General features: G+C 42.6%; 1 protein-coding gene across 1 annotated transcript; it reads left to right on the forward strand.

Moving 5' to 3' along the window:
- The first annotated feature begins 11,665 nt into the window (after positions 1-11,665).
- On the forward strand, positions 11,666-26,648 carry naa15b (N-alpha-acetyltransferase 15, NatA auxiliary subunit b). Its single transcript, XM_076728704.1, has 20 exons — positions 11,666-11,862; positions 16,428-16,512; positions 16,612-16,716; positions 16,879-17,036; positions 17,827-17,961; positions 18,485-18,638; positions 19,140-19,259; positions 20,124-20,219; positions 20,490-20,596; positions 20,799-20,871; positions 21,189-21,358; positions 21,465-21,617; positions 22,678-22,806; positions 22,953-23,166; positions 23,282-23,475; positions 23,600-23,708; positions 23,837-23,935; positions 24,088-24,231; positions 24,761-24,858; positions 24,970-26,648. Exons 1-20 carry the CDS (start codon positions 11,809-11,811, stop codon positions 25,165-25,167), a joined length of 2,595 nt encoding a protein of 864 aa, XP_076584819.1. The 5' UTR covers positions 11,666-11,808; the 3' UTR covers positions 25,168-26,648.
- The last annotated feature ends 922 nt before the right edge of the window (positions 26,649-27,570 follow it).

Genomic DNA, 27,570 nt, shown 5'->3' on the forward strand with positions numbered 1-27,570 from the left:
TTTAAGGAAAAAACAAAAAGCTCATTGAAAGCCCACCCACATTGTTTTGTTTGTTGCCGTGTTTCAACTCTAACAATGATGCTGGTCGGTGTTTCTTGTCGATTAAAAGGAAAAAAAAAGTTCAAATTAGTCTTCTTTTAGTTTGTGTTGTCTTTTGAAAATCTGTTTGTCCTCCCGTCGCAGCACAGCCTTCCCTTCCATTGTGACACAGCTAGCTGTCAATCACCGTAGCCCTGCTTTACATTGTGGCTTTTCTTGTACCGCAGCTAATATCGCCCTTGCTCCAAACTAGAACGTAACTGTGCTATACTGTAACACTACTGTGAAGAAATATGAGTTGTCCCCTTCCAGCGCTTTACTAGGAACATGAACCACTGCTAAGCCTTGAGTTTGTTTTGTACTTCAGACAGCTGATTGGGCCTAAAGGGTGACGGTTAGCGCCATTTAGCATCAAAACAATCAGTGCTTCCACTGAAGTCAGTGTCTCCCCTTCTCTGAGCTTACTAGTAAACTGTAGGCTTTCCTCCAGGCCTCATGGCTTTCACTCATCATCAACAAGCTGTCCACTCTTTTGCCCTAATGGTTGAGTAATAAATATGTGTCGAATAGGTTTTAATACAGTAGTTGTTGGTAACACCTTACTTCTCTAACTGTTCTGTAATCTTGGTTAAAAGATGAATGAAAGCGTGTTTGTACGTGCATTACTTTGTATTTAGCTCATCAGAGTCAACATTTGGAGGATGATGCTGTAATCAACAAACCAAAAAGCCTTCTTCTCTGTAAACTAACTCCTTGCCATCAACGCATTTGTTCTCATGGTTGTTGATGTTGTATAATCCAACCCTTTAAATACAAACTTTAACCACCATGCCCATCGTCCTGTAAGCGTCGCTGCATGTGGCAGCACCCATGAATGAGGTTCTGTACTTAGATTTTGTCTTGTTTGGGGAAGAGAAGTCCTCGATCTCACTGTGTGGAGTCTGAAGGTCAACGGCAGACAGATGTTTAGGGTTGTAGCATCCCCCAGGTTTATCAGGGGGAGATGGTCAAATACATGAAAACCCTGTGTCAGTGTCTCGATAAACTCTTGGATTGTTTACGCCTTCCTTGTGCAGGAAATGCAGTGGAGCACTGGCTGCTTCAAGGGCTCCACTGCTCATGCTTCCAAAACTTTAATACCTCTCCAGCACTGCAGGCAGGCTCAAATCAAAACTCTGAGTGCTGGACTGGTGAAATGGAGGCAGTGTGTGGGAAAACACCTGAGGTCTACCGCTCGTAACTGGAGGCAGGAAGGCAGAGAAACATTTCCGAGTCAGTGTTTAGGTCACAGCCTTCGTGACCTTTCTGTCTTCTTCAGAGTGAGGGTTCATGATATGGTTTGAAACCCCTTCAGGAAGAGAAAGGAAGCTTCCTCCAAATATCATTATGTACCCGGGACCAAGTCTGTAGACAACATTTTAACAAAAATTGTTGTTGTTGATGTTCTTTGTTTTATTTTATTTGAGTTTTTTTTTGTTTTGTTTTGTTTTGTTTTTTTGGATTTTTTTTTTTTACTGGTGCTGACATATATGTGATTATGAGAAAAAGTATATAAAAGATAATGGCTATTTGTAAATATGTTTTTACAGGTTGAAATACATCAGATAATACAGTCTCTGTAAAGAATTTACTGTTTGTTGGAAAATAGAGAAGTATTTTTATTTTGAAGTTTTTTGGTTTCACGTTTAACCCATCTGAGCTATGCCATTGCACTTCAGACAATGTCTTACTACTAATTTGTATTGTAAACCTCCTCTCTTTTTGGAATTTTTTTCATTTGTTTTTTCTAGTTTGAGATTTGACTCTGGTCTTAAGCAGTGCTTATTTCTTTTTATCCTGTACAGAATTCTGAAATGTTAACAAAAGAGAATTACAAAAGACTTTTTTTGTTTGTTTTTCAAAAAGATACAATAAAGAGAGAATGTTCTCGCTGATCATATTAAATGAAAGTTTGCTGTACGTTGGGTCCCTTTGTTAGTGCTGTTATTAGACCACAAGTATGGTGCACCGAAAAGGTTATCAGACCAGTCAAAAACAGACCTGAATATGACAAAAATGTGAATGAAAAAACTCAATAAGCAACGCTAGTTAGCTAACACTGTTAAAGAGTTTTAGATTACTTTGACATGTAAGAAAATACATTAAATCAGTCATCTACAAAATGTGAAAGAGGCCACATCTTTCACATTTTGAAGATTTATTTCCATTTCCTCACTTGGAGGAACTTGTTCATGTTACACCTACTAAGTCATATCCAGCCTTTGCTGCTGCTACTAGCAGTTTAAAGCTGGCGCTGCTAAATGTCAGATCCTTATCCAGCAAAGCTTTCACTGTTAATGACATTATGTGTACCAACAATCTTGATTGTATTAATGCTCACTCAGACCTGGCTGAATAAGACCGGGAATAAAGAGTTGATATGTCAACTGTATGCACTGCTCAAGATGCAGCAGGAGGGCTGGTGGAGGTGCTGATCATTTCAGATTTAGGAATATCTCTTTTGGAATCTCCTCATCATCTGAATATGTTGCTGTTGTTTGCAAATCTGTAACACCTACACTATCAGTTACACTGTATCATCCTCCCACACTCAGACATGGCTTCATTGAGGAATTTAGTGAGCTGCTATCCAACATTTCAGTGTAATTTGACTGCATTATCATCTCAGGGAACTGCAACATCCACATAACCCCAATAATGCAGATACAAAACAGTTTACTGAACTGTCATTTCAATTCTCATGACAGGGCTTCCTCACAAAACATGGCCACATGCTTGACCAGGTTATCTCAGAGGGTCTGAATATAACAGTTACATCCTTTCTACGTTTTTAGATTGCAATCTCAGACCACTCCTGCACATTCTTTCAGATGACCTGGTTCCCTAAGCACAGCACAATGCAGTCAGAATCACAAATAAGCGTTTTATCTATGAAAATGAAATAGGTCTGTTTATCAGTAAGTATACTGACATGATGCCCCCCGCCCTGCCATCATGTCATCACACCACAAAAAACAAAAAGGTATCTGGAACACCAGTGCTGAAGACAGCCTGCTGGAAGACGGAGGGGCAGAAGACTGAGCTGCCTGTTCACTGGTGCAGTTACAGATCAGTCCACCATCAGTGTGATGTGTATCAATCCAGCTTCAGGACTGACCACAGCATGGAAACAGTTCTCATAACAGTGGTCAGCGGGGATGTAACAATATCAGAAACTCACAGTACAATAGTACCTCGATGTTAAGGCCACAATACAATATCTACAAGAAAAAAATGCCCTTTATTAATAAATTAGTGTGTACGGCATTTTTTTTATTCATATAAAATGTTTTTACCTTAAAGTTCTTCTGCTTTCCTTCTTTCATAAAATAAAATAAATGTAGCCTGCCATGACCCAAGCATGAGCAATGAATGACTGAACCATGGACAATTTCAAACCAAAAACAAAGCAGCAGTCAGTAACAGTCCTCTTATAACAGAATTCAAAGAGCTGTTCCATCGGATGACCACATCCATGATCAGTTTATGCTCATTTTAAGGCAATGAAAACACAACGATTCTTATTTTCAGCTAATTACACACTAATGAAAACATAACTGGCTATTACATGACATTTCTGCCAATAGATGCGCCCAAATCCTACAGACCGGACCTCCATTTTAACATTACAGACCTGACTGCAGCCTTTGACACTGCTGAGCACAACATTTTACTCAGCAGACAAGAAAACTTATCTGGCCTGTGCAGCTGTGTCATTAATTTGCTCTTTTCCTGCTTAATAGGCAGGACATTATCTGTGTCTCTTGACAACATTAAATCTGACAGTTTTAACATTGACTGTTGGGTCCCACAAGACTCTATTTGAGGCTCCTTACTGTTCAGTCATATATGCTGCCACCTCGTTCAATCATACACAACCACACTATATATGCTGATGATACACTATTGAACTTTTCATTCAAAATGTTGCAGCCAAAAAAGCTGAATATATTGTGCCTACTTAAATCACTTCCCTGGCTTCCAATGAAATACACAATCGATTTTAAAATACTGCTCACTGTCTTCAAATCATTTAACTGTCTGTCTCCAAAATACACCTCTGACCCGCTCACTGCTTAACCCTGCAGAACCCTCAGACCATCACTGGTCTCCAAACTGGACCAATGATCAGAAGTAAATGTGGTGAAGGTGCATTCAGTTAGTATTGGCCCACTCTCTGGAGTGAGCTGTCTGATGACACAAGTTGTACCTCAACAGCGTCGTCTTTTTAAAGTAAGCTTAAGACCTGCCCGTTCTCTCAGGACTATGGTTAGCCAGCGCCTCCATCCCTCTGTCAGGCAGTCTCTCTTTGGGTATGTGTGGGTGGGTATGTTAATGAACAGATTCCTTTATATATGTATTCAATATGTATTCCTGTTCTGTTTTTTTTTTTTTTTTTGTTATTTGTTGTGTGTGAAGCACACTGAGCCTGTGTACTATGAAATGTACTATATCTATAAATTTGATTTGATATGTTTAACAATGCCTGCGCTGAGGAAAGTTAGTTTATATGTGTCGCTAGCTGAAACAGCTGGTGCTTTAACCACCGATGTTATTAAGATAGCTAGCCACACATAGCCTCTCCAGTCTCCACTGATCTTACACAAATGCAGACATAAATATAGGACCAATCCCTGCTTTGAAAACGCTTTGACAGGCCCATATCATCAACATATATACATGAGGAAATTTGAAATGTGGTGATGAAAAGGAAATGTGTGGGGGAAAATAGAGAAGAACCTTTAAGTTTTCATTTATTCGATCAATTAGCCAGTGGATATTTTACATTTCTGGGCCCCATACACAGTGACACGACGTCTGCGATTACACAACAACATCAATACTCACCCGGCTAGCCGACAAGCAGTAATTTTATTTCATTTCAGAGTCCCAAGACTGACTGAGACGAATGCATACACATCCATGTAGCGCCTAAAACCAGACTGACTAACTGCTGCTGTAATGTTTTGTCTAACAGACCTGATTTGCATAATTAGACTTGCATATGTTAAAGAGAAGAGCCTTAATTCTGTCTGGCAATAACAGTGGCGATGAATCATGGGCTCCCTGGTGTTGTCAGCAGACAGACAGTCAGACAGACAGACCACATGCAGGGCCTGGACCTTTATGTTGTAATTCATCTTCTCCACCATCCGCCCCTCTCAAACTCACTCCTCCTCATCCTCTGCTGGCCACGCCCCTTTTCTTCATCTCTCCTCTTCATCGTGGCCCCCTTCCTCTACCTTTTCTCCTGATATTGCAGCTACATCTTTCCTTATCCCTCTCCCTGGCTGCCTCATTTCTCTTTGAATTCTCCCCCCACCCAGCAGCACCACACACACACACACACACACACACACACACACACACACACACACACAAATATCCACCACACTCCTGCTTCTCAGCTGACATTGATAAATGGAGACTAACAGAGATGACAACATCATTACTCATGTTCAGTAGCGACGCCACCTAGGACAGAGAAAAACGAGAGGAAGAGGGAGGATGAAGGACAGGACAGGAGGAAGATGGGGAGTGAATGGGTAGAGGGGGGAGGCTGCAGTTGGAGGTGTTTGCTACAATCCACCCCCTAGCACACACCTTAACATCTCCAGAGAGCACAATGTTGAGGTGTTCATTACTGGTGTGAAAAAATAGAACACCTGTTGATGGTGGCAGCCGCCTGGATTGAAACTCGTCGGTTTCCTACACAAATCCAATCAGAGTGGAGTCGCTGCAGGGCTGTAAGAAAACAACAATTTTCTTTATCGCTAAATCTGCTGCTCCTTTCAATTAATCATTTATTGTGTAAAATGTCAAAAATAATGATGAGTGCCTATCGCACATTTCCAGGATTTCAAGGAATTTCATCATCAACGTCTAAAATATACTTTAGTCTATTCATTAATTGTATATGAATTTATTACATAATCATTTATTATCACATGTTTGTTAAGAGACTCACCACTCCACATTTGAGAGGCCAGCAAGCATAATAGCATGAGCTGTGAGGGGAATATTAAAATGAAATAATAAAATGAACAAGACTTTCTAGCCATGTCAGCAGCTCTGAGAGACTGTAGGCCTCCTGAGGCACAGCGATGCTTTGAGCTTTGAACAGTTCAAACATGCTGACTTTTAACAGATACAACCTTTACCAAGTTATGGCGTGTAAGGAGTACTACACACTGAGTGTCACAGTATACTGTTCAGTAGTACACAAAAGAATCAATATACTTTGCTGTTCAGCACGAGCAGGACATGATACAAAACATTTTTTCCAGCTGTGAGCAGCTCAGAAACCGCCTGTATTTAGTATTCATGCTGTCTGGTTTGAGTATGCATCATTTTAACACTTCCAGTGTGAACGCTGTATACTCAAATCCTGCTCACAGTTATGTAGCATGGTTTCAGTTTTTGAACACAATGTCAGTTTAGAGAATGCCAAAACATGCTGAGATTTGATAATTAGCGGTAAACACAGTACGGCTGAGGTTCACGGATGTGTCATTGGCCTATTTTTGCTGGTAGTTGATCACAATGCAAAGTACTGCACACATTGAAATTTTGATAGATGTCAAGTTAAGGGGTCACCATAGTGATGATCCCCTGAGGGGGACGTGAACCAAATTTCATGACAATCCATCCAATAGTTGTTGAGACATTTTAGTCAAGACCAAAGTGGTGGACCTTCCAAATGAATGTCGCTGGAGTGGCTAAAAAGCTCGATTAAATCTGCATTGAGACCGTGATGCTGCTGAGTGATTTCTAAAGCAAAAACACATCGTCTCTTTAGCATGAAGCCCAACTCGATTAATGTCATTACAGCTGAGGGGAGGTGGCAGCTAAAACGCCTCGTGAACACACACTCACACACAACTGTCTCTCTTTCTCCTGGGCGCTCAGGAGATCGTCAGCGCTGCGGACAACAAGCCAGCCGCAAGTCCAAGCTAATGACAGCCAGTTTCCTCCTGTAGCCAAACACTTAGACGCACACACACACACACACACACCATCAGCCTTGCACACACTCCTGAGGCAGCGTTATGGGCTCTAATCAGAACGACAAATGATGTGCCACAAAGAGTGGGAGATGAGTTAGAGGAATCATTCACTCTCTCTCCCTCTCACAAAGTAATAAGGTGAAGAAATGTAGCTGAAGAAATGTGGAGTGGAAAGACATATGGAGAGGGAAAGAGAGGCCAGGGGATGAGGCAGTGTGGAGTGAGAGGGAGAGATGTGTGTGTGTGTGTGTGTGTGTGTGTGTGTGTGTGTGTGTGTGTGTGTGTGTGTGTTGGGGAGGCATGTATTACTCACATTGTGGGGACACAAATCTGTTTGCACAGTCACATTGCGGGGACTCGCCTTACTTGTTGGGACAAGCTGCAGGTCCCCATAATGTAAATGGGTTTAAGTTAGACAAGTAGTGGTTATGGTTAGGGCGAGTGTCCGGGAAATGAATGTATGTCCCCAAAGTGATGGAAACATGACTCTACTCTGTGTGTGCGTGTGTGTGTGTGTGTGTGTGTGTGTGTCTCTCTCTCTCTCTCTCTCTCTCTCTCTCTCTCTCTGTATGTGTGTGTGTGTGCGTGTGTGTGGTGTCAAGTTGATGAATGCGGTAGCAAGAGCCATTGTGGTGGTGGAGGAGTAGGAGGCCACCAGATAACAGCGGAGCAAGGCCTAAGCTGTCTCACACCACGAATAAACCACCATGAAAATCTGTCTCCCTCTCTCCCTTACACACACACACACACATGCACACACACACACACACACACACACACACACACACACACACACACACAGGTTTCTAATTACCTTTGGATGACTCTATCTTTCTGTTTCATTGAGTAATTTAAATGGAAAGTACCAGGCTGTGGAATAAGTGCTCAGTATGCTGCTCCGGCTTGTTTAAGATAACCTGCACAGGGGTGTGTACTGTACATAATGTACACACACACACACGCTTAGTGAGCTGACCACTCTCCCTCGCAACTTCAAACGAATGCACAATTTGCTTGCTGGCAAATGATGACCAACAAATTGTCTGCTTGTCGACAGAAAAGCAGTGATGTGGTGTCACTGCTTTTCTTTCGATATGGCGCCCTCTAGCTGATGCTGGCAGGAACTGAGACCAGCTTCATCCTGTTCGCTTTGCTGCTGTGTTTATTTTCTCACCTTCCACTTACACAGCAGCGTTCAGTGTGGAGCAATGAGTCTCTGGGGCACTTCAACACATCAGACTGTGCAGTTTATATTAGTTTAGAATAGTTTGTGTCATTAATCATTATTATACCACACCACCAAAAGTCTAAAAAAAGTCTACCCATTCTCAGATAACCCCGATGCTGTCATAGTGACAGCATCAGGGTTATCTGGACTGCACTGGAGAGTAATACTAAATTCACTTCTGACAATTATTGAGGTGAGAAATCAACAGTGTAAATTTCAACTCTTGATCATGAATCTAAAATGTGCTCCAAAGTTTTCAGAGTTGAGAAGCTCCATCAGTGATTGGGGGTGGGGGGGTGGGGTGGCCAGTGAGCCCATCACACTCATTTCAGAGACATTTCTATCTACTGTATCATATTTATTGTGTTTATTTTCTATTATTCTTAAAGTTACGTGCTGCTTAAAGTAAACTTTATAATGTACATAACCAGAGACAACTGCTACGATATCACCTCCTCCTCCTCCTCTTCCTCCTTCTGGCTCTTCTTACTTTCAGCTCAGCAGCCTCCTCTTCTGCTTCTCAGCAAAGTAAACTGACAGTAGCTGCTTCTTTGATTTTAGTACTAATTTTACCAGAATTCTTTATTCTTCTTTACATCAAACAGGAACCACAAATAATAACTTTTACAATTTTTCCCCTTTTTCTTTACTTTACCTGGAAATAATGCTAGAAAGTTGTACATCGAGTGGAGGAGGAAACGTTGGATGCAGTACATACTGACTGAGTATGCAGTTGGCAGCATGTTGGTATGTGATGTTGAATGCAGACTTTACAATAAAATGGCAGACATGAAGGTTTACAAGTTCATGTGATCATTTAGACATTTTACACAAAGATGTGGGGCCACATGTTTGTCCTTTGCTAGAGCGGTGGAGAGAAAGTTAAACTCCAAATCAGTGAAGGGTGTATCCATCACAGTGAAAAAATACAACTGAGCACTCAGAGTTTTTTGTTTGTTTCTTTCTTTCTTTCTTTTGCAGGTGTAGGTCATTCTGTGAGCATGAACCATTGTCACCATTAAATTGGCAGGTACTCATGTCATTATACACCCAGCATGGCCAAATGCATGGGGACACCTGAACATGACACCCTCACGTCATTGCTGAGTATGTCATTCCAAATCCGTCCACAGGTTTTGTGTGCAGGACAGTCAAGTTCTTTAAACATAAGGTACACTTTATTATTGTAATTTAGTACACCTTTTAATAGTACACATAAGTACAATTTATAATGCACTTGCAACAAAAAACACTTTTTACGAGGACTTTGATACTTAAGTATTGCAGAATAAGTATATTCATTTTTAATACATTAAAGAAGAACTTAATGACATCTATTTAAAGGCACGCTTTTTAAAAGCATATGTCAAACATACTTTACATGAAGCACAGCAATGTAAAAGTATGCTTGTAATGACTTTTCTACATTTATTTCTAATACACTGAAGAATACTGCTTTTTAACCTGGGAACTGTCACAGGGAGTGAACAAACTTTTATTGTTGAAACAAAGAGGAGACAGTAGAGATGTTACAATGTTTGAGTCCCAGCATCTGGCAACTGCTCTGATTCCCTTCGTTTCACTGCAGCCCCACCCTGCAAATTGGTGGGATTAGTTCTTAAGTACAGTCTGTGACGTATGAAAGGCTGGCAGTCTGATCTGTGTTTCAGAGACTGTCATTGCTGACTGCTTATTTCACTCATGACATGTCTTGTAGTATATAAAAGCACCATATGGGCATGTTAACAAGGTTAAAAACTTGATTTCACTGGAGGGAGTCTTTAATAAACTGAGTGATGTAAATAGAAAATTCAGTTACTGGAGAAAAAGTGGAAACTAGTGACTGTGGACATTTTTGTTGAATACAAATATTTCCAAATAAATTAATCAGATTCTGGTAACAAATAATATCAGGAAGGTTAAAGGAGAAGCGTCAAAGAACTGAACCTCTCGATCTTACGTTTACAAAGAGTATAAGACATGTCTGTGTCTGTAAATGTAGCAGGGAGATGATTTGCAGGTATATTTTATGTTATCATTTGAAATGTGCTTCCTTGGCCTTCTTTGAAATGCAGTCCTCATAAGGTTAAAGCTCTCCCGTTTATGTTCTCCTGCAGAAAAACTTGCCTCTCAGTCCACTTTTTTTTTAGAAAAGTTCTGCGAATATGCTCATTGTTAGACTTGATACATGTTAGCTCAATGCCATCCAACATCAGTCAGGCTGTCTCATATTATTCTCACTATAAGTTTAGCGGTTTGAATGAATTCATCTGAAGGACAACATATATCCAAATTCATCAAAAGGACTGAGAATAAGGTTGAAATCTCTCTGGAAGCATTTCAGAAAGACAGGATTTGTTCCTGTTTGGCAACAGAATTACATGACAATGTGATTTGGCATGAAATACCAAACTGAATCAGAATTTGTAAAGCACGTTTTACAACTGGAATGTACAAATGTCTAAAGCTAATGTGATTTATTGTTCTGGATAAAATCAAGAAAATCAGTTATCTATGAATAAAGGGACTGAGACAGGACAGGAGATATGATGTCTTGTGTCATGGCAGCTGCCATCTCTTTTGACTGATGCAGTCATTGTAAATGGGGATTATTGGAATTTGAATAAGTCCCCAAAAGTGTGTAGAAAATTCAGCAGATCACCGATTCCTGGAATTTTTCATATAATTTTCCACATAGTGACAAAATTAGAAGTGAACTTTGGATCTTTACAATGAGCTCCTTCATTATGGACGGTTACTGATTTTCTTTTTAAATTTCTTTTCTGAGAGGATACAAGTCATTTGCGTTCTTTTCCCCTCTCTCTCTCCTCTTGGCTCCAGAGCGCTCCTTCAGCTCAAGTCCTTCTTCAAAGGAATAGGCTACTTTCTTTTGTCAGTATAAGGTCAAGTTTGTGCATCAAGTCAGCTTCTTGTGTACTTTTTCATTAAGTTCCTTTCTTCTTTTAATAGCAACATTAACATATATTTAATAGCAAAGGCTTAATAAAATATCTCACCTTATATTTAAAGAACTGTATTTTTTTCCGTGTCGTAACTGTGCCATGTTTTTTATTTTTTCAGCTTGAGAGAAGGACCAGATACATTTTCAGTCAATTTAACAAAGTATATTCTAAGTGCTTTACACAGTCAAGTCGACTTGCTAAATCAACAAAGTAATTGATTTTTCCTGAAAAACAATCTGTCATATTTATTATTGCAAGCAGTCTTTTAATAGGTCTTTAAATGATGACCGAAGGGTACATTTGTCTTCTCAGCTCTGTCGTGCAAAAAACAACCGCCGCCATTTTGAAAGGTGTCGGAGCTTCCGTCACCACGTGAGGAGGAAGCGGGTGAGGAGAGGAGACGGAGCAATCGAGCGGAGCGGCTGAAGCAGGGGAGCCAGAGCCATCACTCAACTCTACTCGTCTTGACTAGCTGGGCTAACTTTAGCTACATGTGCTGAGGTCGAGGGGGAAGCTGATCTCAACTGCAACGATGCCGACAGTTACTTTACCGCCGAAGGAGAACGCTCTCTTCAAGAGGATTTTGGTGAGTTGACTGTTAAGGAGATGCACAACGATAGCTGTCGTTCATACAGACAGCTGACGAATTTAAAGATTCATCGGCGGCACTCTGTGTGTCAGTTTAGCACTCCGGTAGTTAGCGTTAGCATCAGTTTGTTAGCAAAATGGCATCATTGAATGGGTTAGCTAGCCCGGCCCTGACGTGCGCTGTCACTCTAACGTAAAGCCAAAATGGTTGTTCATGACTTTGTTGTGATTCTGACAGATGTGACCATTGCGATTAAAATACAGCATTAACATCACTGAACACACTGTGGTGATAGTTAAAATTGCCGGACTTGGCTAGTTAGTTGCGATAGGCCTCACCCCTTGTTAAAGACAACAACCAATCGCTAAACGCTAGCTAGTGTCCACGATGGCTAACCCGCTAGCCAATGTAACCGTCACGTATGTTGTTAAATTGGCTTCCCAGCCCACTTTTACAAGTGTTTTGGCATTTGTTTGTTGTTTGATGAAAGGACACCAAGTGTCTTCATCGGAATGTAATTGTACATTTGATTTTGTGTCAGACGTGGGTCATGCTAACCTGCTGTGCGTCCACAGCTCACTAGCTGCCATTTGACGTTAGCTAATCAGCTAACGCTTGTCAGCAACTGTTAGAAATCTTGGTTTAGCATATTAGATTAATGTCAGTCTGAATATGTCTGTGTGGGACCTCGGTCTTTACGCATTGCCATCACCGGTATAGATTAGATGAGGTCAAACTGGTTGTGCTTGTGTGTAAACGAGAGGAAGTAAGCAGAGGACCGGTGTGACTGTGTCAGCATATCTGTAAGTGCCTCAGGCCTGCTGTGCTCTGGCAGCTAGCTAGCTGACCATCTATCCATCCATCCCTCTATCTTTTTTCCATGCTTGAGTCCTTGTGTCGCCCCGCTGTTTATTTTCTATCTACACACAGTTCTGCACTGGCTACAATAGTAGTTGAACAGGTGTGGATGAAGTCTAGTTCGATTATTTTTTATTATTTTTATTTTATTTACCGTATACTTCTTTTGCGGATTATTAAATAAGTCGACCTCTTGTGCAATAACTTACTCATTTGTTGTCAGTGTGTGTTGTTCAACATCTTGGCATGGACGTCTAGCTACATCTTATCCAGGAACTGTGTGAGCTACTTTGGTAATGGCCATTTTAACGTCACTATCAGGTTCAGATAAACATCATTGTTTAGAAAGGCAGGGGGGCTCTGCTGGGAGTCAAAGCATTTTAATCAGCACATTGGTGGAGGGCTGGCATGCAGTCGCTTTACCTCTGGCAGGAAAAGCAGACCTGTGACCTGCACCTGATCTTGAAAAGTTGGAGACTGTATTTGCTGCATGCCTCAGAGGGGGTATTGCTTTTCCTCAAACTGTTATCATGCAGTCACTGTGTCTTGTCTGAGATGAAATTTAGTTTTTCTGATCAGACACTTAATAATTGTAGGATTTATCAGTTGTGGAATAACTTGAATGATGGCACATTTTTCTGTGGAACACAGTGCAGAGTGTGTGCAAAAATCTGTTTGTGAATAGCAGCTGAGATTAAGGTTTTTTTGCATCAGGTTATTATGCAAGCAGCATTTAACAGAAAATGACAGAAAAGCCTCCAGCACCATACTTATGCTATAGCTACATAACAATCATATTGTTTTAACTTGTGCACATGATTGTATGATGCTGCAGGTTCAACAGGCTTCTGGTAGTCTTTGTTTCTGCAGGTGCATCTGTGATGAGTATAAGAGTACATAAATGGCATTTATCAAAGTTCAATGGCACTTTTTCAATTAAGCATCATTGTGCAACACTTATCTATAATAAAATGAGCTGACCTTTAGATCTTGTTTCTAGTTAGGGAGACTTCTGAAAGCGTTTCATTGGCTGAAATTGTTGTGTGAATGAGAAAGCCCAGAGTAAAATTACTGTCATTAACCTTTCTGCACTGAGGATATGATATGAGATTTGAAGTGGTTTTCTCTCTGGCTGTAGTCAGGACTGGACCACACCCCTCGTTATTTTTTGCTTTCCAGACTGAGTACCCAAATGCATTATTAGAAGTTGGCAGGTCTCCAACTTGTGCATGGCACTGGAGTTGGATGAGGTTCCGTTTGTTCTTTTGGGGTAAGGGGAAACACCTTCCTTTGCTCATTAATCTCATTAAAATAACAGTTTTCATCTGTACTGCATTGCAGTCTTGTTCTTGCATTAAAACTTTTCTGCTGTATTTGAATTTGAAGGGTAGTGAATCGCAACCAGGCACTCATTTTTGTCTTTCTAAGCTGCACCAGCAACAACTGTGTAACAGACAGAGTGGTTAAGTCAAAAATACAACTCTAATGTTCACTTCACAGTCGTGGAGACAGAAGAGAAAAATATTGCTGCCTTGCAACTTTTCAGACTTGTGATATCCCAACACAAAGGCTTATAAACCACTTTGTGTAGTGTCTTGGCATGTGATAAGCCTTCAGACTAATGAATGTAATTCTTTTCACTGGACTTCCCGGTATTTCATTTATTTTCACTGATACCTGTAGCAACAAGCCCACACCAAAGGGGAGCCAGCATGCTGTGGGACAGGTTCAGCTCAGTGGAACTGAGTTTCACTGTTGAAGTGATCTATCCAGGACTGTCCAGATTTATTGTGGATAGTATTTGTTGCATCGAAGAACATAGGCGCCAGGACTGTTAGGCTGTCACACAAATATTGTTTAGTATGATTACAAATAATCCATTTTCTGAAAGCTTATACGGGTCAGTGCCCTAATTTGCTGAAACCCAACTCCCTTTTAATTGAACTACCTTCTAAGGTAATAAAGTAGGTTAGCACCACGCTGCTGTGTGAGAAGTTGTAGTACAATTTTGCACCATCCTGCTCAGTTGCCTTTCACTAATATGAACGCAAATTGTAACTACAAGAATCTTCCTTGTCACTACTTTCCCTCCAAAATGATGCAAGTGTGGCGTCAGTGCTTTGGAACAAGCTTTTCAGTTCTACGTTTGCACAACTTGCAGCGAGCCCTGCAGCTTAAAGCCACTGCTCTGACAGATTCTCTCTGTAACTCAGGGGGCCGAGTTATTTTGGGCGAGGAAGAGAACATGCTGGATAAGCACAGCTGCTTGCGTTAATGTTGCTAAATTTTACATTAAACATACAGTACAGTATGTGGGTGTGCTAGCATCTGTGTACTTGCCTAAAGCACGTGTTTTGAACTGACACTTGCTGTAGATGTTGCTGAAAGATTTTCTCTTGTTGTCTCTGTCAGAGTGTGTTAAAAGTACGATGTCACAATGATGAAGGCATTGGTTTCACCATATAATGAAGCTGTTATAACAAATGTCCTCCAGTGTTCTTTTTTTCCAGCAGAAACACATTCACCTGTCTCATTTAAACCTGACCTTATTTATCTCAATAGCAATCAAGGTGACATTACTTACCTACTCCAAACACAGTTTCCAGTGAAGGAAAAGCATACCTTCCTATCTAGTTGAACTTGAGGACAAGTTCTAAGCTCCTGTGTGTTTGCGCACAAAGCAGGTGCTCAGTTTGATTTGTTTTTTCAGAATAGAGAGAGTAAGTTATTGTTAAGGACCCAATGCAAAGCTGAGACCCGATGCGTGGCTGTCATTCTGCTGATTGTGCAGTGAATGAGGACAATGGATTTCTGAGCTGAACCAAACATTTTCACTGGTTCAAGTTCATCTTTTAATCTGTGCGCAGTTCCTCTCCGTTAGCCCATTAACAGATAGTCTTTTCACACATACGCAACTGTTATATATTTATATGTTTATGCAGAATATTGTCTCACGTTGCTCCCTACAGAGTACAGTATGTAGATGAAGCAGCACCATCGAGCAGCTGACAGGACATGAGCCCATCTCCTCTGTCCTCTAGCCCTCAGTCTGTGCTAATGGTCCGATCCTCGGTGATGTTCAACAGTGAATTACTTGAAATTTCATAACCGACCTTGGCACCAATATATGAGGTTGACGTCATCTTTTTTCACCATTAGTGAAGTCGATGGTGGGACAACGAAATGCCATCTGCCGGCTTGACTCTTCCTATCCCTCTCTCTCTCACACAAATACGCACCACACACGCACACACCACACACCGCACACTGTCTCCTCTGGCAGTCAGTGATCAGCTTAAAAAGAGAGGTGGTGTAGTGTTGATTGTGCAACAGTGTACTGAAATGTAACTTTAGGGCAAAAAGCTGATAATTCCTTCAAGGTTTAATACTTGTGTGTCTTTGTAAAAAGTCTGTTTCAGCATTTAAGATTAGGTGTGTACAGAAGGCTAATAAATGTTATTATGTTGTTTGAGAATAACCCTGGAGTGTATTGTCTGATAATGTCCTCTTGTAATTTTATCATTGCTGGCGAGTTTTCCTTACCAAGACTTTATTTTTGCACATTTTTTAAAATGTCCCGCTGATATCCTGGTCCCAGGTACCACCTTGTATTTCTCCAGTCTTCATCACAAAAAAGTAATATAACTATTATATCACTCTTGTTCTGTTGCCCTAATGTGATCTCTGTATCCTTCCTTTGACAGCGATGTTACGAACACAAGCAGTACAGAAACGGGCTCAAGTTCTGCAAACAAATCCTGTCCAACCCCAAGTTTGCCGAGCATGGAGGTAAGCTGCTGATGTGTGGATGTAAGGATGGAAATATGCACAAAAAAAGCTCTCTCATGGTCATGTATGACTGTCTGCTGTACTGTTGTCTCCCTCCAGAGACCCTGGCGATGAAGGGCTTGACCCTGAACTGTCTGGGGAAGAAAGAGGAGGCCTACGATCTGGTGAGAAGAGGCCTGCGCAATGACCTCAGGAGCCATGTCTGTATCCTTCTTTATGGCACGGCACACATCATTTGTGTGGCCCAGTCAGGCCCAGTCCGCTCACCGTCTCTGTGCACTTCTGTTGGTCTTTGGAATAGTTTGATAAGATCAGATTGTATGCAGGAGATTGTTTCTATGTTCCCTAACTCCATATGCGTCCCAGGCTGGCATGTATACGGCCTACTGCAGCGCTCGGATAAGAAGTACGATGAGGCCATCAAGTGTTACCGCAATGCTCTGAAGTGGGACAAAGACAACCTGCAGATCCTCCGAGACCTGTCCCTGCTGCAGATCCAGATGAGGGACCTGGAGGGCTACAGGGTGAGGACTGACAGGGGAGCTACGAGTGGATGGTCTCTATGTTGTTAAAAAATTATTCTGAGATACGTTTTGGATCGTCAGGATTAAAACCCATCTTCAGCCATCCTGCCCCACTGGGAGAGGGTCTGGGCGCAGGGTCAGCAGTAGAGCAGCATGCCTTAGTGTCCACACTTGGTTGTGAGAAGCAAATTTAATGAAATATGGCAGCTTTTCTGTTTAATACAAGAATTAAGCAGACTTGAATGGTCTGTGGTAAAACATCTTTCCAGAATACGCTGCCATCTGCCGCTTTGCCGCGTCCAGGCCACAGTGTGGCACTGATTTGGAGAGGACGGCAACTATCAGCAGGCACATATCAGGTTTCAGTCAGTCTTCACAATGTAGAACAGCTCTCCTGGGACACAGCCTGGGATTTAGATGCTTATGTAGTGAGAGGTATGAAATGGCAAGATGAAAGTCTGGTTGAGAGGATTAAAAATATGACAGAGAGAGGCAAAGGGGGAGGGGCTGTGTAGGGGTTTTTTTTTGTTGTTCTCCCTGAGCCAGCTAGCAACAACCTGGTGTTAAAACCATGAATCAGCAAAATTTCTCCTCTCTACTTTGTGCTGCCAGCCTATGCCTTGTTTCCTCCTAGTTTATCCTCCCAGCTAGACATCACATTCTGACTCCTTCAGGCAACATGAGCATCATCACACAGAGCACATGAGCTAAGATCAGCCGTGTTTCACCCTGTTGGTTCTGACGTTGAGCAAGGCTAAACAGACCTGTGTTTGTCTATCTTTTTCCACAGGAGACACGGTACCAGCTGTTACAGCTGCGTCCGGCGCAGCGGGCCTCCTGGATTGGCTACGCCATTGCCTATCACCTCCTGGAAGACTACGAGATGGCTGCAAAGATCATCGAGGAGTTCAGGAAAACACAGCAGGTTAGTGCCAGTCATAGCTTAGTGCAAAAAGTCTGGTTTTCTCATCCTTCATGCGTGAACTGAGATGTGGTTTTCGGATCAGAATTGAGAAAGTGATGGAACAAAAAGTCTGACTGTGAAGTATTTTATGTATGGCAGATGGTCATGTTTGTTGTTATGTGGTAGGTGTCTGACTCTCTGATTGATGCATCTGAGTTACAATTTATGCTTTGAGGCCAGCAAGTCCTTCCCATCAACAGAGCTTTCAGCTTTCGGGTGTTCTCTCTGTAATCTGTGTGTTGGTCACAACTACAATAGAGTCCACTTTCTCTCTCTGGCTTTCTCCTGATAAGACCAGTCTGCTTCCTGTCTTTGTGCCATCTATGTAAAAGAACATGTTGGTGTGATTAGGCAAGTGCACATAAGCACCAAGAATGAGGCAGAGTTTCCTGACCTGCATGGATACAGAAGTCCACCCAGCAGCGCCGCTAGCTTTTCATTGTTGCTTGTAGAGAATGTTGATCTCACCTCTATGCTTGTCCAGACGTCTCCAGACAAAGTGGACTACGAATACAGCGAGCTGCTGCTGTACCAGAACCAGGTGCTGAGAGAAGCAGGCCTACACAAGGAGGCCCTGGAGCATCTGTGCAACTATGAGAAGCAGATCTGCGACAAGCTGGCTGTGGAGGAGACACGAGGTGGGTCCCTGTGCTCCAGACTTAATCTAACAATGTCACACTGAAGCCAGAATCTGGGAAACTCCTTGTTAGCCATTGTTTGCTCACCATGGCTCAAGTGAATGTAAGGGTAAACACATGTATTGTAGATACTGTCAAAAATTGCCCAGCCCCTTCAGTAACGCACTCTCCCCTTATTTATGAGCTGATTATGATTGTTAGATGCAAGTTAACCTTTCAAAAATGTTCAGTGTAGGCACATGTACACACACACAGTCTTGATATACAATTGGTCCAGAATCAGTGTGGACAACTGCTGTGTTTCACTAAGAGAACGTCAAACGTGAGATGACTGGTTGCGTTTTGAATAAGCTATATTTTTGCAAGATTCATATGAGTTCATATTTATTTGCGATGTTAAGCCTCTGCATCTTCAAACTGTAGGTTGTTGCTTAAATTTGAGCAGTCTTCCGCTCTTTGTTTGTACCTTGACACCAGAACTCTTCACTCATGTTTCCACAGGAGAATTACTGTTGAACTTGGAGCGTCTGGACGAGGCAACAGAAGTCTATCGACGTCTGCAGGAGAGGAATCCAGAGAACTGGTCCTATTATCGCGGCCTGGAGAATGCCCTAAAACCAAGTATGACACTTTTGCCTAGTCCACTAATACATGAGTATTTTTCAAAACATAGATTTTTCTGCATGTTTTGGCCTTTTGTCCACACACAAACACATTTTTAGGTCACAGAAAACTGAACTTTTGCAAAACTCCTTCCAGAGTGAAGATATTCCGAAACTCAATTTGTTGAGTTTTTTGGTTTGTGATGTGTGTGAGTGTGCGCTGTTTCTCCTTTGTTAACATGAGGCAATTTTGTGCAACAGTAGATGTGGCCAAAATAGTCCTGTTGCTGACCTTGCTAACAGGATGCGTGTTTATTCATAAGTGTACAGTTACTTGTACACTTTTTTTGACAGAAGCTTGAGAATGCAAGTCGTAGTTGTCATGTGTGCAGCAGACATGCAGCAAGAGGCCGAAAGAAACATGGCTGTACATGCTCAACTATAGTCAATAGTGTGGAAATACTTCACCAGAGGAGTCAAGGATGTGTTTGAACAGCCGTTTTCTATGTGATGTCATGTTAAATAAACAGAGTATTAGGTATTTGGGAAGGAAAGACTCCTGTTTAACCTGCACAGTCGCCTTGTTACTGCAGTCAAACAGCATGTCCAGCTCAGACAAGCTCGCAGAGGGTTTGTCCAATCAGATCGCAGTGCATTTGTAAACAGCCTCTCAGAGTCAGTCGAGGACTCTGCTGTTTCATGTATGCCCAGGTTGGTCTTACCTACATGAGTTAACCCTTTGCTGGTCAATGAGGGACCAAAAAAATATGTCCTGCCATGAATCAACCAGTCAACTTTTTGGGAGTAGTTGACTAAAGTGCAGCAATCGTGAATGTCCTTTTGTCAACACAATTGAATTTTTGTGTTTTGTTTTTTTTTCCAGGCAGTGTAGAGGAGAGATGCAAGATTTACGAAGACGCCTGGGAGAAGTTTCCCAAAGGACTGGTTCCTCGCCGACTGCCCCTGACCTTCCTCTCTGGTGTGGCCAATAACGCATCTCCTTTCAACTAAAACAGTGACTTCAGTCAACATTTCCATCCATGACGTAGGAATAAATGAACTAGCTAGTAGCTGTATTAAGCTTCAGTTGTTTGATTGTATTCATGCCTTTTGGGTCCTCAGTTTGTTTGTTTTTTGTTGGTCTTTGCCTTGGTTTTTTAATCATTTTTGACCATGAATGAGGTGAACTGTGTGACAGAGGTGGACTAAAGTTTTATCATCTTCTCCGTCTTACTGTATTTCTCCACAGGTGAGAAGTTCAGAGAGTGCCTGGACAGGTATCTGAGGATGAATTTCAGTAAAGGCTGTCCGCCCGTCTTCACCACCCTCAAATCGCTTTACAACGACAAAGAAAAGGTGACGGCACTGCTGCTGGACATGTCAGATGACTGATCTAAAACTGAGTCACTTTGCTTTAAAGCAGCTTACATAGTGCACTGAAGGAGGAGAGGTCATTGTGAGGGAAAGATTCTAGTGCACTAGATGAAAATGTTCACTCACAGATGCAGACTTCATACTGCAGGTGAGATAAAATGCTGTTTCCTCTTTGTCTTTGCAGGTGGCAATAATAGAGGAGTTGGTCGTCGGCTACGAAACCTCATTAAAAAGCTGTAGAATGTTCAACCAGAACGGTGAGGAGAACACTTCTAAATCAGAGTGATGAGAAACAATTTGATGTCTTTCTAATCATCAATATTGAATGTGCAGTGTAGCTTAATGCTACGACTGTACAGCAACAGTCTTTGAGCCGCTGCTTTGTCAGTAGGACAATGGAAGAGTAGCTGGTGTGTGTGTGTGTGTGTTTATCCTGCGCAGCCAAACAAACGTTTGCTGTTTTAATTAAGAAGTCAGTCAAAAATAATTGCATGATTCATTTACAGCTTACAAGTTTAACTGGTGCAGTCTTTTTGAAGATATGAACTGACACAGTCTCTTTGCACTGACACAGATGACGGTAAGGAGGAACCACCAACCACGTTGCTCTGGGTGCAGTACTTCCTGGCACAGCACTACGACATGATTGGCCAGCAGACACTGTCTCTAGAATACATCAACGCAGCCATCGAGAGCACGCCGACGCTCATTGAACTCTTCCTTATCAAAGCCAAGATCTACAAGGTGACATATGCCACACATTTGTACATGTGTTTACTGTTGTTACTGGGGAGCGTACAGTTACCGTGCTCTGGTCATGACTGTTGTGTTGACCTTCATGCTCCTGCAGCATGCTGGGAACATCAGAGAGGCTGCTCAGTGGATGGATGAAGCCCAGGCTCTGGACACTGCCGACAGATTCATCAACTCCAAGTGTGCCAAGTACATGCTGAAGGCTGGCATGATCAAGGAGGCCGAGGAAATGTGCTCCAAGTTCACGCGGGTGAGAAAAACTGAGCGTGGGCGTGCGCACAAGCATGCGCTGGCAGCTGACACGCTGAGGAAAATGTTTGAAAATGTCAAAACAAACTCAAGTTTGAATTTCTTGTCGAGACCCTCGTGTCAGTTTCCTACAAGCTGAAATATGTGAGGGTGGAATTCTTTCTTTACAGATTAGTCATTCATAGTAGATTCCACTTCTTCAATAACAGCAAGTCATTTATAATATGCTCAGAAGGCAGTAATGTTCATGACAAGAGCACCCAAAAAAAAGCAAATATATAGAGTTTTTGTGTTCATTTATGTGTAGTGTGCGTTTGAAGTTGTAGGATAACTGGTGTCTCTGTTTGAGTGGGTGTTTGTTTATACGTATGATTGCAGGAAATGGAGGCCGAGATGAGTAAGACACAAAACCAAGTGAATCATAGTGACATATAGTAAAGGAGACAGATTTCACTTCAAAGACAAATGTCTCACGAGTGAAGTGTTCTCACCTTTTTACTCATGGTACATAATTTAATCAGACTGACCTGAATACATTTAAAACTAATCAAGTATTTGGTAGTAACTGTATGTTCATATGTATTGACAGTGTAAATACATTTGTTAGTGTTTAAATGACAAATCTTGAAATGCTTTGTTCTGAGGTTTGGCTCTGTCTCATAGTATTACAAACATTTTACTTTCTTTTTTAAATTGTTTATTTAATGGTAACAGTTTTAGGTCTAGATGCACACGTCCTTACAAATCATGATATGCTACAAAAAGCTGTATCTCCCAAAAACTGAAGGATCCTTCATGTTCTCCTAACAGTCCAGTTATGACAGCATTAATCTCTTGGTGCCTTTTGTGAAAATAACAAATGCATCTGCAAATGAGTTCACACACAGGGTCAACTGAAGCGAGCCTGGTCACGAGTGACAGAGTAATTCTAGAAATGAATCATATTACATCTGCAATAACACTGAATGACTGTTGGCACATGTTGGCATGATCATTCAGCATGTTTCCTGTTTTGTCCTTAACTTTGCTCACGCGTGTCTCTGTGCTCTGTCCTCGTCCAGGAGGGAGCGTCGGCAGTGGAGAACCTCAACGAGATGCAGTGTATGTGGTTCCAGACGGAGTGTGCGCTCGCCTACAAGAGCATGAACAAGTTTGGGGAGGCTCTCAAGAAGTGCCATGAGATTGAAAGGGTGAGCCCTTGTTATCAGGGATTACACTTGGTCTCTTATTGCATTCAGTGTTTGAATGAGACTCCTTAGCTACCCACATGAAATCTGTTTACGTTTCATGTATGGACCAAATCCCTGACTCTGTTCGTTTTTTTTACTTTTATCAGCATTTTGTGGAGATCACAGACGACCAGTTTGATTTCCACACTTACTGCATGAGGAAGATGACGCTACGCTCCTATGTGGACCTGCTGAAGCTGGAAGACGTGCTCCGGATGCATCCCTTCTACTACAAGGCTGCCATGACGGCCATCCAGATCTACCTGAGCCTCCACGACAATCCCCTGACTGACGACAGCAAAGAGCTGCAGGCCGACACTGGTGAGAGCCAGAGAGTGAGGACCTGTGTCTGTGTGGAGGGAGAGACTCATGGAGTCCCATTTGTACTTCTGGGGATCCATTGTACTGCATTTGAAACGTCTTCTCTCTTCTGTAGCTAATCTCTCAGACAAAGAGCTGAAGAAGCTGAGGAACAAGCAGCGGAGAGCCCAGAAGAAGGCCCAGCTGGAGGAGGAGAAGAAGAACGCAGAGAAGGAGAAGCAGCTTAAGAACCAGAAGAAGAAGAAGGAGGATGATGATGAGGAGATTGGAGGACCTAAGGAGGAGCTCATTCCTGACAAACTGGTCAAGGTTAGAGAGAGACACCGAATCAAAATCACAAAAGCTTTGTCACAAGGTGGCGGAAAATTGTCTTCGCTGCAATCAGGTGATGATTGGTCTGTTGTGCCCCCGCTCCATCACTTCCTGTTTACAGGTAGAAAATCCACTGGAAGAAGCCGTCAAGTTCCTGATGCCTCTCAAACACCTGGTCAAGGACAAAATAGACACACACCTTCTGGCCTTTGAGATCTACTTCAGGAAAGGTTTGCAAGAGCGCTCATTGAAATCATGCATCACTGACGTGTCTTTAGTTTTTACCGTGTTGATACTCTCTGTCCTTTATCTTTCATTTCTGCCTCACACAGATTTACAGTCCATCTCCTCTTTTCAGAAAAGTACCTGTTGATGCTCCAATCAGTGAAGAGAGCGTTGGCCATTGATCCGGACCACCCATGGTTACACCAGTGTCTAGTACGCTTCTTTAAAGGAGGTACGAGAGGAAGCTCCTCATTCATACCTCACTGCATCATCGTCAAAAATGATCATTCTCTCTAATATCACAGATCATATCGCACCCACCACCCCCTCTTGCCCTATATCCCCCCGCCATCATTGCTCACATCTCTCCTCATCTTCTTTCAGTCTCGGAGAGCAAGGAGCTGCCGGAGGTGGTCAGGACGGTGCTGAAGCAGGAGATCACCCGGCTGTTTGGAGACAGCAACGCCAAGAGCTTCAACCAGGCCTACCTCAGCAAACACTCAAACTCCGTACCACACCGACTGGCTGGTAGGCCTCACGCAGTCATTAAAGGATGGCTTCACATTTAGTCAGTGAGCCTTTTTCCATGTGTGAGCTTCCCCCTGTTGCTCTCTCATTCTTCTTTCTGCACCGTCTCCTGCATGCCTGTTGTGTCAATGGCTTTATGCTTTTAGGGAAGAATTATGAAGACTCCGACTCTGTGTCTCCATCATAAACATTTCCTCAGCCTGCAGCTGGTGCTTGTATGCTGAACCTCAGACATTCTACATCTCATCTCTGGATATTTCCATCTTGAGTTCTGTTTCCTGTTTGTCTCTAATATGCAGGGTTGAGCTTCCTTTACCAGCAGACTTTCATACATGGCTCTCCCCACACTCTTCTCATATGCCTTACACTGTCACATTGAGTCTGTTTGGTTCACAAAAGACGTGTGGTTTTCTCTTTCTCAATCTGACTCTCAGGTACCAATAACAGTCTTAGTTGTTCGAGTCAGTTCCTCCTTTGGTTTTTCAGAGCTCTGTCTCTTCTCTCTCTCACTCATCTCTCCCTCCTGCAGCTGCTAAGATGATGGTGTATCTGGACTCATCGACGGAATCGAAGGCAGCAGAGCTGGCGACTGCACTAGACGAGTCACTCGACAACAGAACCATCCAGGTGTGCCTTCATGGAATTATGCCGTTTGATGACTGTCTGATTAAAAAGCTGGAATTCACGTCATTAGTGACTTCTCCTACGTGTATTGAACATCCCATTTTCCTTTTCCAGATCAGCACAGAGGTCCTGGAGTGTCTTCGGAGCGGCGTCCTGGGCGACTGTAAAGAGCTTGCGGAATCGTACCGTGCCGAGTGTCACAAGCTTTACCCCTACACGTTAGCTTTCACGCCCCCTGGATACGAGGAGAACACAAAGATCGCCAATGGAGACGTTTCCACGGAAACGGAGGAGCTAGCTAATGAGATGTGAGCGCGACAGAACAACAGCGGATGAGAAAAGGAATTGGGCCGAGCTCGGAGCCTTGCGGTACGCCTGGCAGCCATTTTGTAGAGCCAGACGCAGGAAGCGAAAATTTGGGTGTTTCGTTCTTTGGCTCAGCTTAATCGGGTCTGACCTGGCATGGCTTGGCTCTCTCCCACATGGTGAAAATCAGGACTGTGTGTGTTTGTGTGTGTGTGTGTGTGTGTGTGTCTGCGTGCGCATGCATGCGTGCGTGTCTGTTGAGAGCATGTGTGCAGTTGTGTATATTTGTGGGAAAGGGGGGGAAAGAGGAAGATAACAGAATGGCCATTTTACTTTTTTTAATAGCGCTGACAACCATTCTGAATATGAAAACAAACAATAGTTACTGGCATACTGTCGGGAGAAACTGTGACGGACTAACACGGACTATCGGTTTCCTCGGAAATGACCAATAACGGTGACGGCAGCCACTCGAGTTCGACTCGGCGCTGCTCTGACATGCCTTTGGCATACTGTGTTCCCCTTATTTTAAAAAAAGCTAATTTAAATGAAAATAGGACATGACTGTCACTGGGGGACGGGAGGCTGAGCTGAGTGGATCTGACTTGTGACAGATCTGTAGGAAGCTGAGCAGGAAGAGTTACCGAGGACCGGAGTAGACACTGAGGACATCCAGCGACCACAGGTGCATCTGTATCTGCTGTAACGCTCCAGTAAACCGCTGATCTCCTCATGGCAGCGAGGTGCAGTGGAGTGTGCGAGGAAGGCCCGATCTCTGCGGGAGCACGGCGCCAACAACGTCGCCTCACTTGTGAACAGTTTTTTTGGTCAGGCTGTGCTTCCCTCATCCTTCCGGTTCAACTTGGGAATATGTAATCCTCTGTCTGTTATTATGGAGCACCTTGTAGCACAGCTTAAAAACTGTAAAGGTCGTGTGTTGTGCTCCTTTTCAAATACACTGCTACTCTTAACGTTTTTACATAGTTCTGAGAGAGTTGGATAGATCTAAGCAATACCCTAGACACCTTCCTGTCCGTAATGGATCAATGACACTCTTATTGACGATAATGATTTCCAGATGTGGTTGAAGTGGTTACGCTGAGCTTCCTGGCAGAGTCACTCGTGTTGTTGCTGTTGTCACTGTTCGAAACGGTTTAATCTGCATGTACACAGAGACTCTAACAGTGAAAGTGGAAAGGATCCTCCAGGCCGTCCTGCTTCAGAGGGCTCTTCTCTGCTCAATGACAGTGGCTCCTCTCCAGGTCAGAGTTCAGCATCCTTGCCCGAGGTGACAGAAGGTGACTAAACGTATGAGCACCTGGAATTTGTTTTACTTTTTCTGTTGCCCCTTTTTTTTCTCCTCCAATAATCTCTCTTCTTCCCCTTTTTCCTCCACTTTGGGTTCTAATGTGAAAGTTGAAATCTGAGATGGTGATGTATGATATCTCTGGATTTTTGTATTAAAACCAAATGAAAGAAAACGGTGGACTTCTGTGCGTCTGTATGTGTTTCTGCTGTGAAGCTCGCTGACCTGCTGCTGTGTCTCACTGATTCAGGGTCAGACTGGGTGAGCTGGAATCGATCAGGTCAGGCTCTGAGCATTGTGGGTGAGGATGTCACAGTCTTCATCCTCAGATGTAGCCACTACATAAACTACATTAGGTTTGTTAGTTGAAACCAGAATTTTATATTTATAACTGAGTTTGCTCAAGTCAGAATAAGCAGATTCTAGCAATAATTTTTCCAGTATAAATATAAGTTTCAGTTTGTTTCTTGGCCTCCTGTTCCTCTTCGACTGTTCAGACACTTGTGAGCATGCAGAACACCAAAGAAACTCGATGTTTGCTTCATTCTGTGTCACATGGGAAACAGCCTGTGTTTGTTCATGTATTTTGTGAGCTGCGTGACAGGAGGCGCTGAACATGCAATGCAATGAAGTTTATACAGTTTTACTGCCTGCTGAGGTGCACTTAGCCACATCATGCCTTGGCTCATGTTTGATGTGTGTGGACTTTTTGTAAGATGTCACCACCGCACCTTAAAAATGTTAACTTTTTAGGCCCTCGTATGCTCACCACTGCTGTGTCCATGTTCCATGAGGAGCATCAGCTGCTCTCTGACTCACATATGATTTCTCTCTTTGACTTTGTCATCAATATCCTCCACCCACAGCAGTGTTAATTTTGACAAGGATTTTAAATTTAGTTTTAGTCACTCAGTCAAATGTTTTAGTCATATTTTTCTCAGTTTCATGATGCTGTAATGGATTTTGAGCTATGCATTTAGTCAGTAGGCTGAGAATGATACTGGTAGGTTTAAAAACATCCAATGAGAAGGGGCAGTGAGAGAATTTGACTTCCACCTGCAGAAGTGATTGGTTAAAAATGAAAACAACACGCAGGTTGTCCG

This window comes from Chaetodon auriga, chromosome 4, assembly GCF_051107435.1.
Source record: "Chaetodon auriga isolate fChaAug3 chromosome 4, fChaAug3.hap1, whole genome shotgun sequence".
Lineage (NCBI taxonomy): Eukaryota > Metazoa > Chordata > Actinopteri > Chaetodontiformes > Chaetodontidae > Chaetodon > Chaetodon auriga.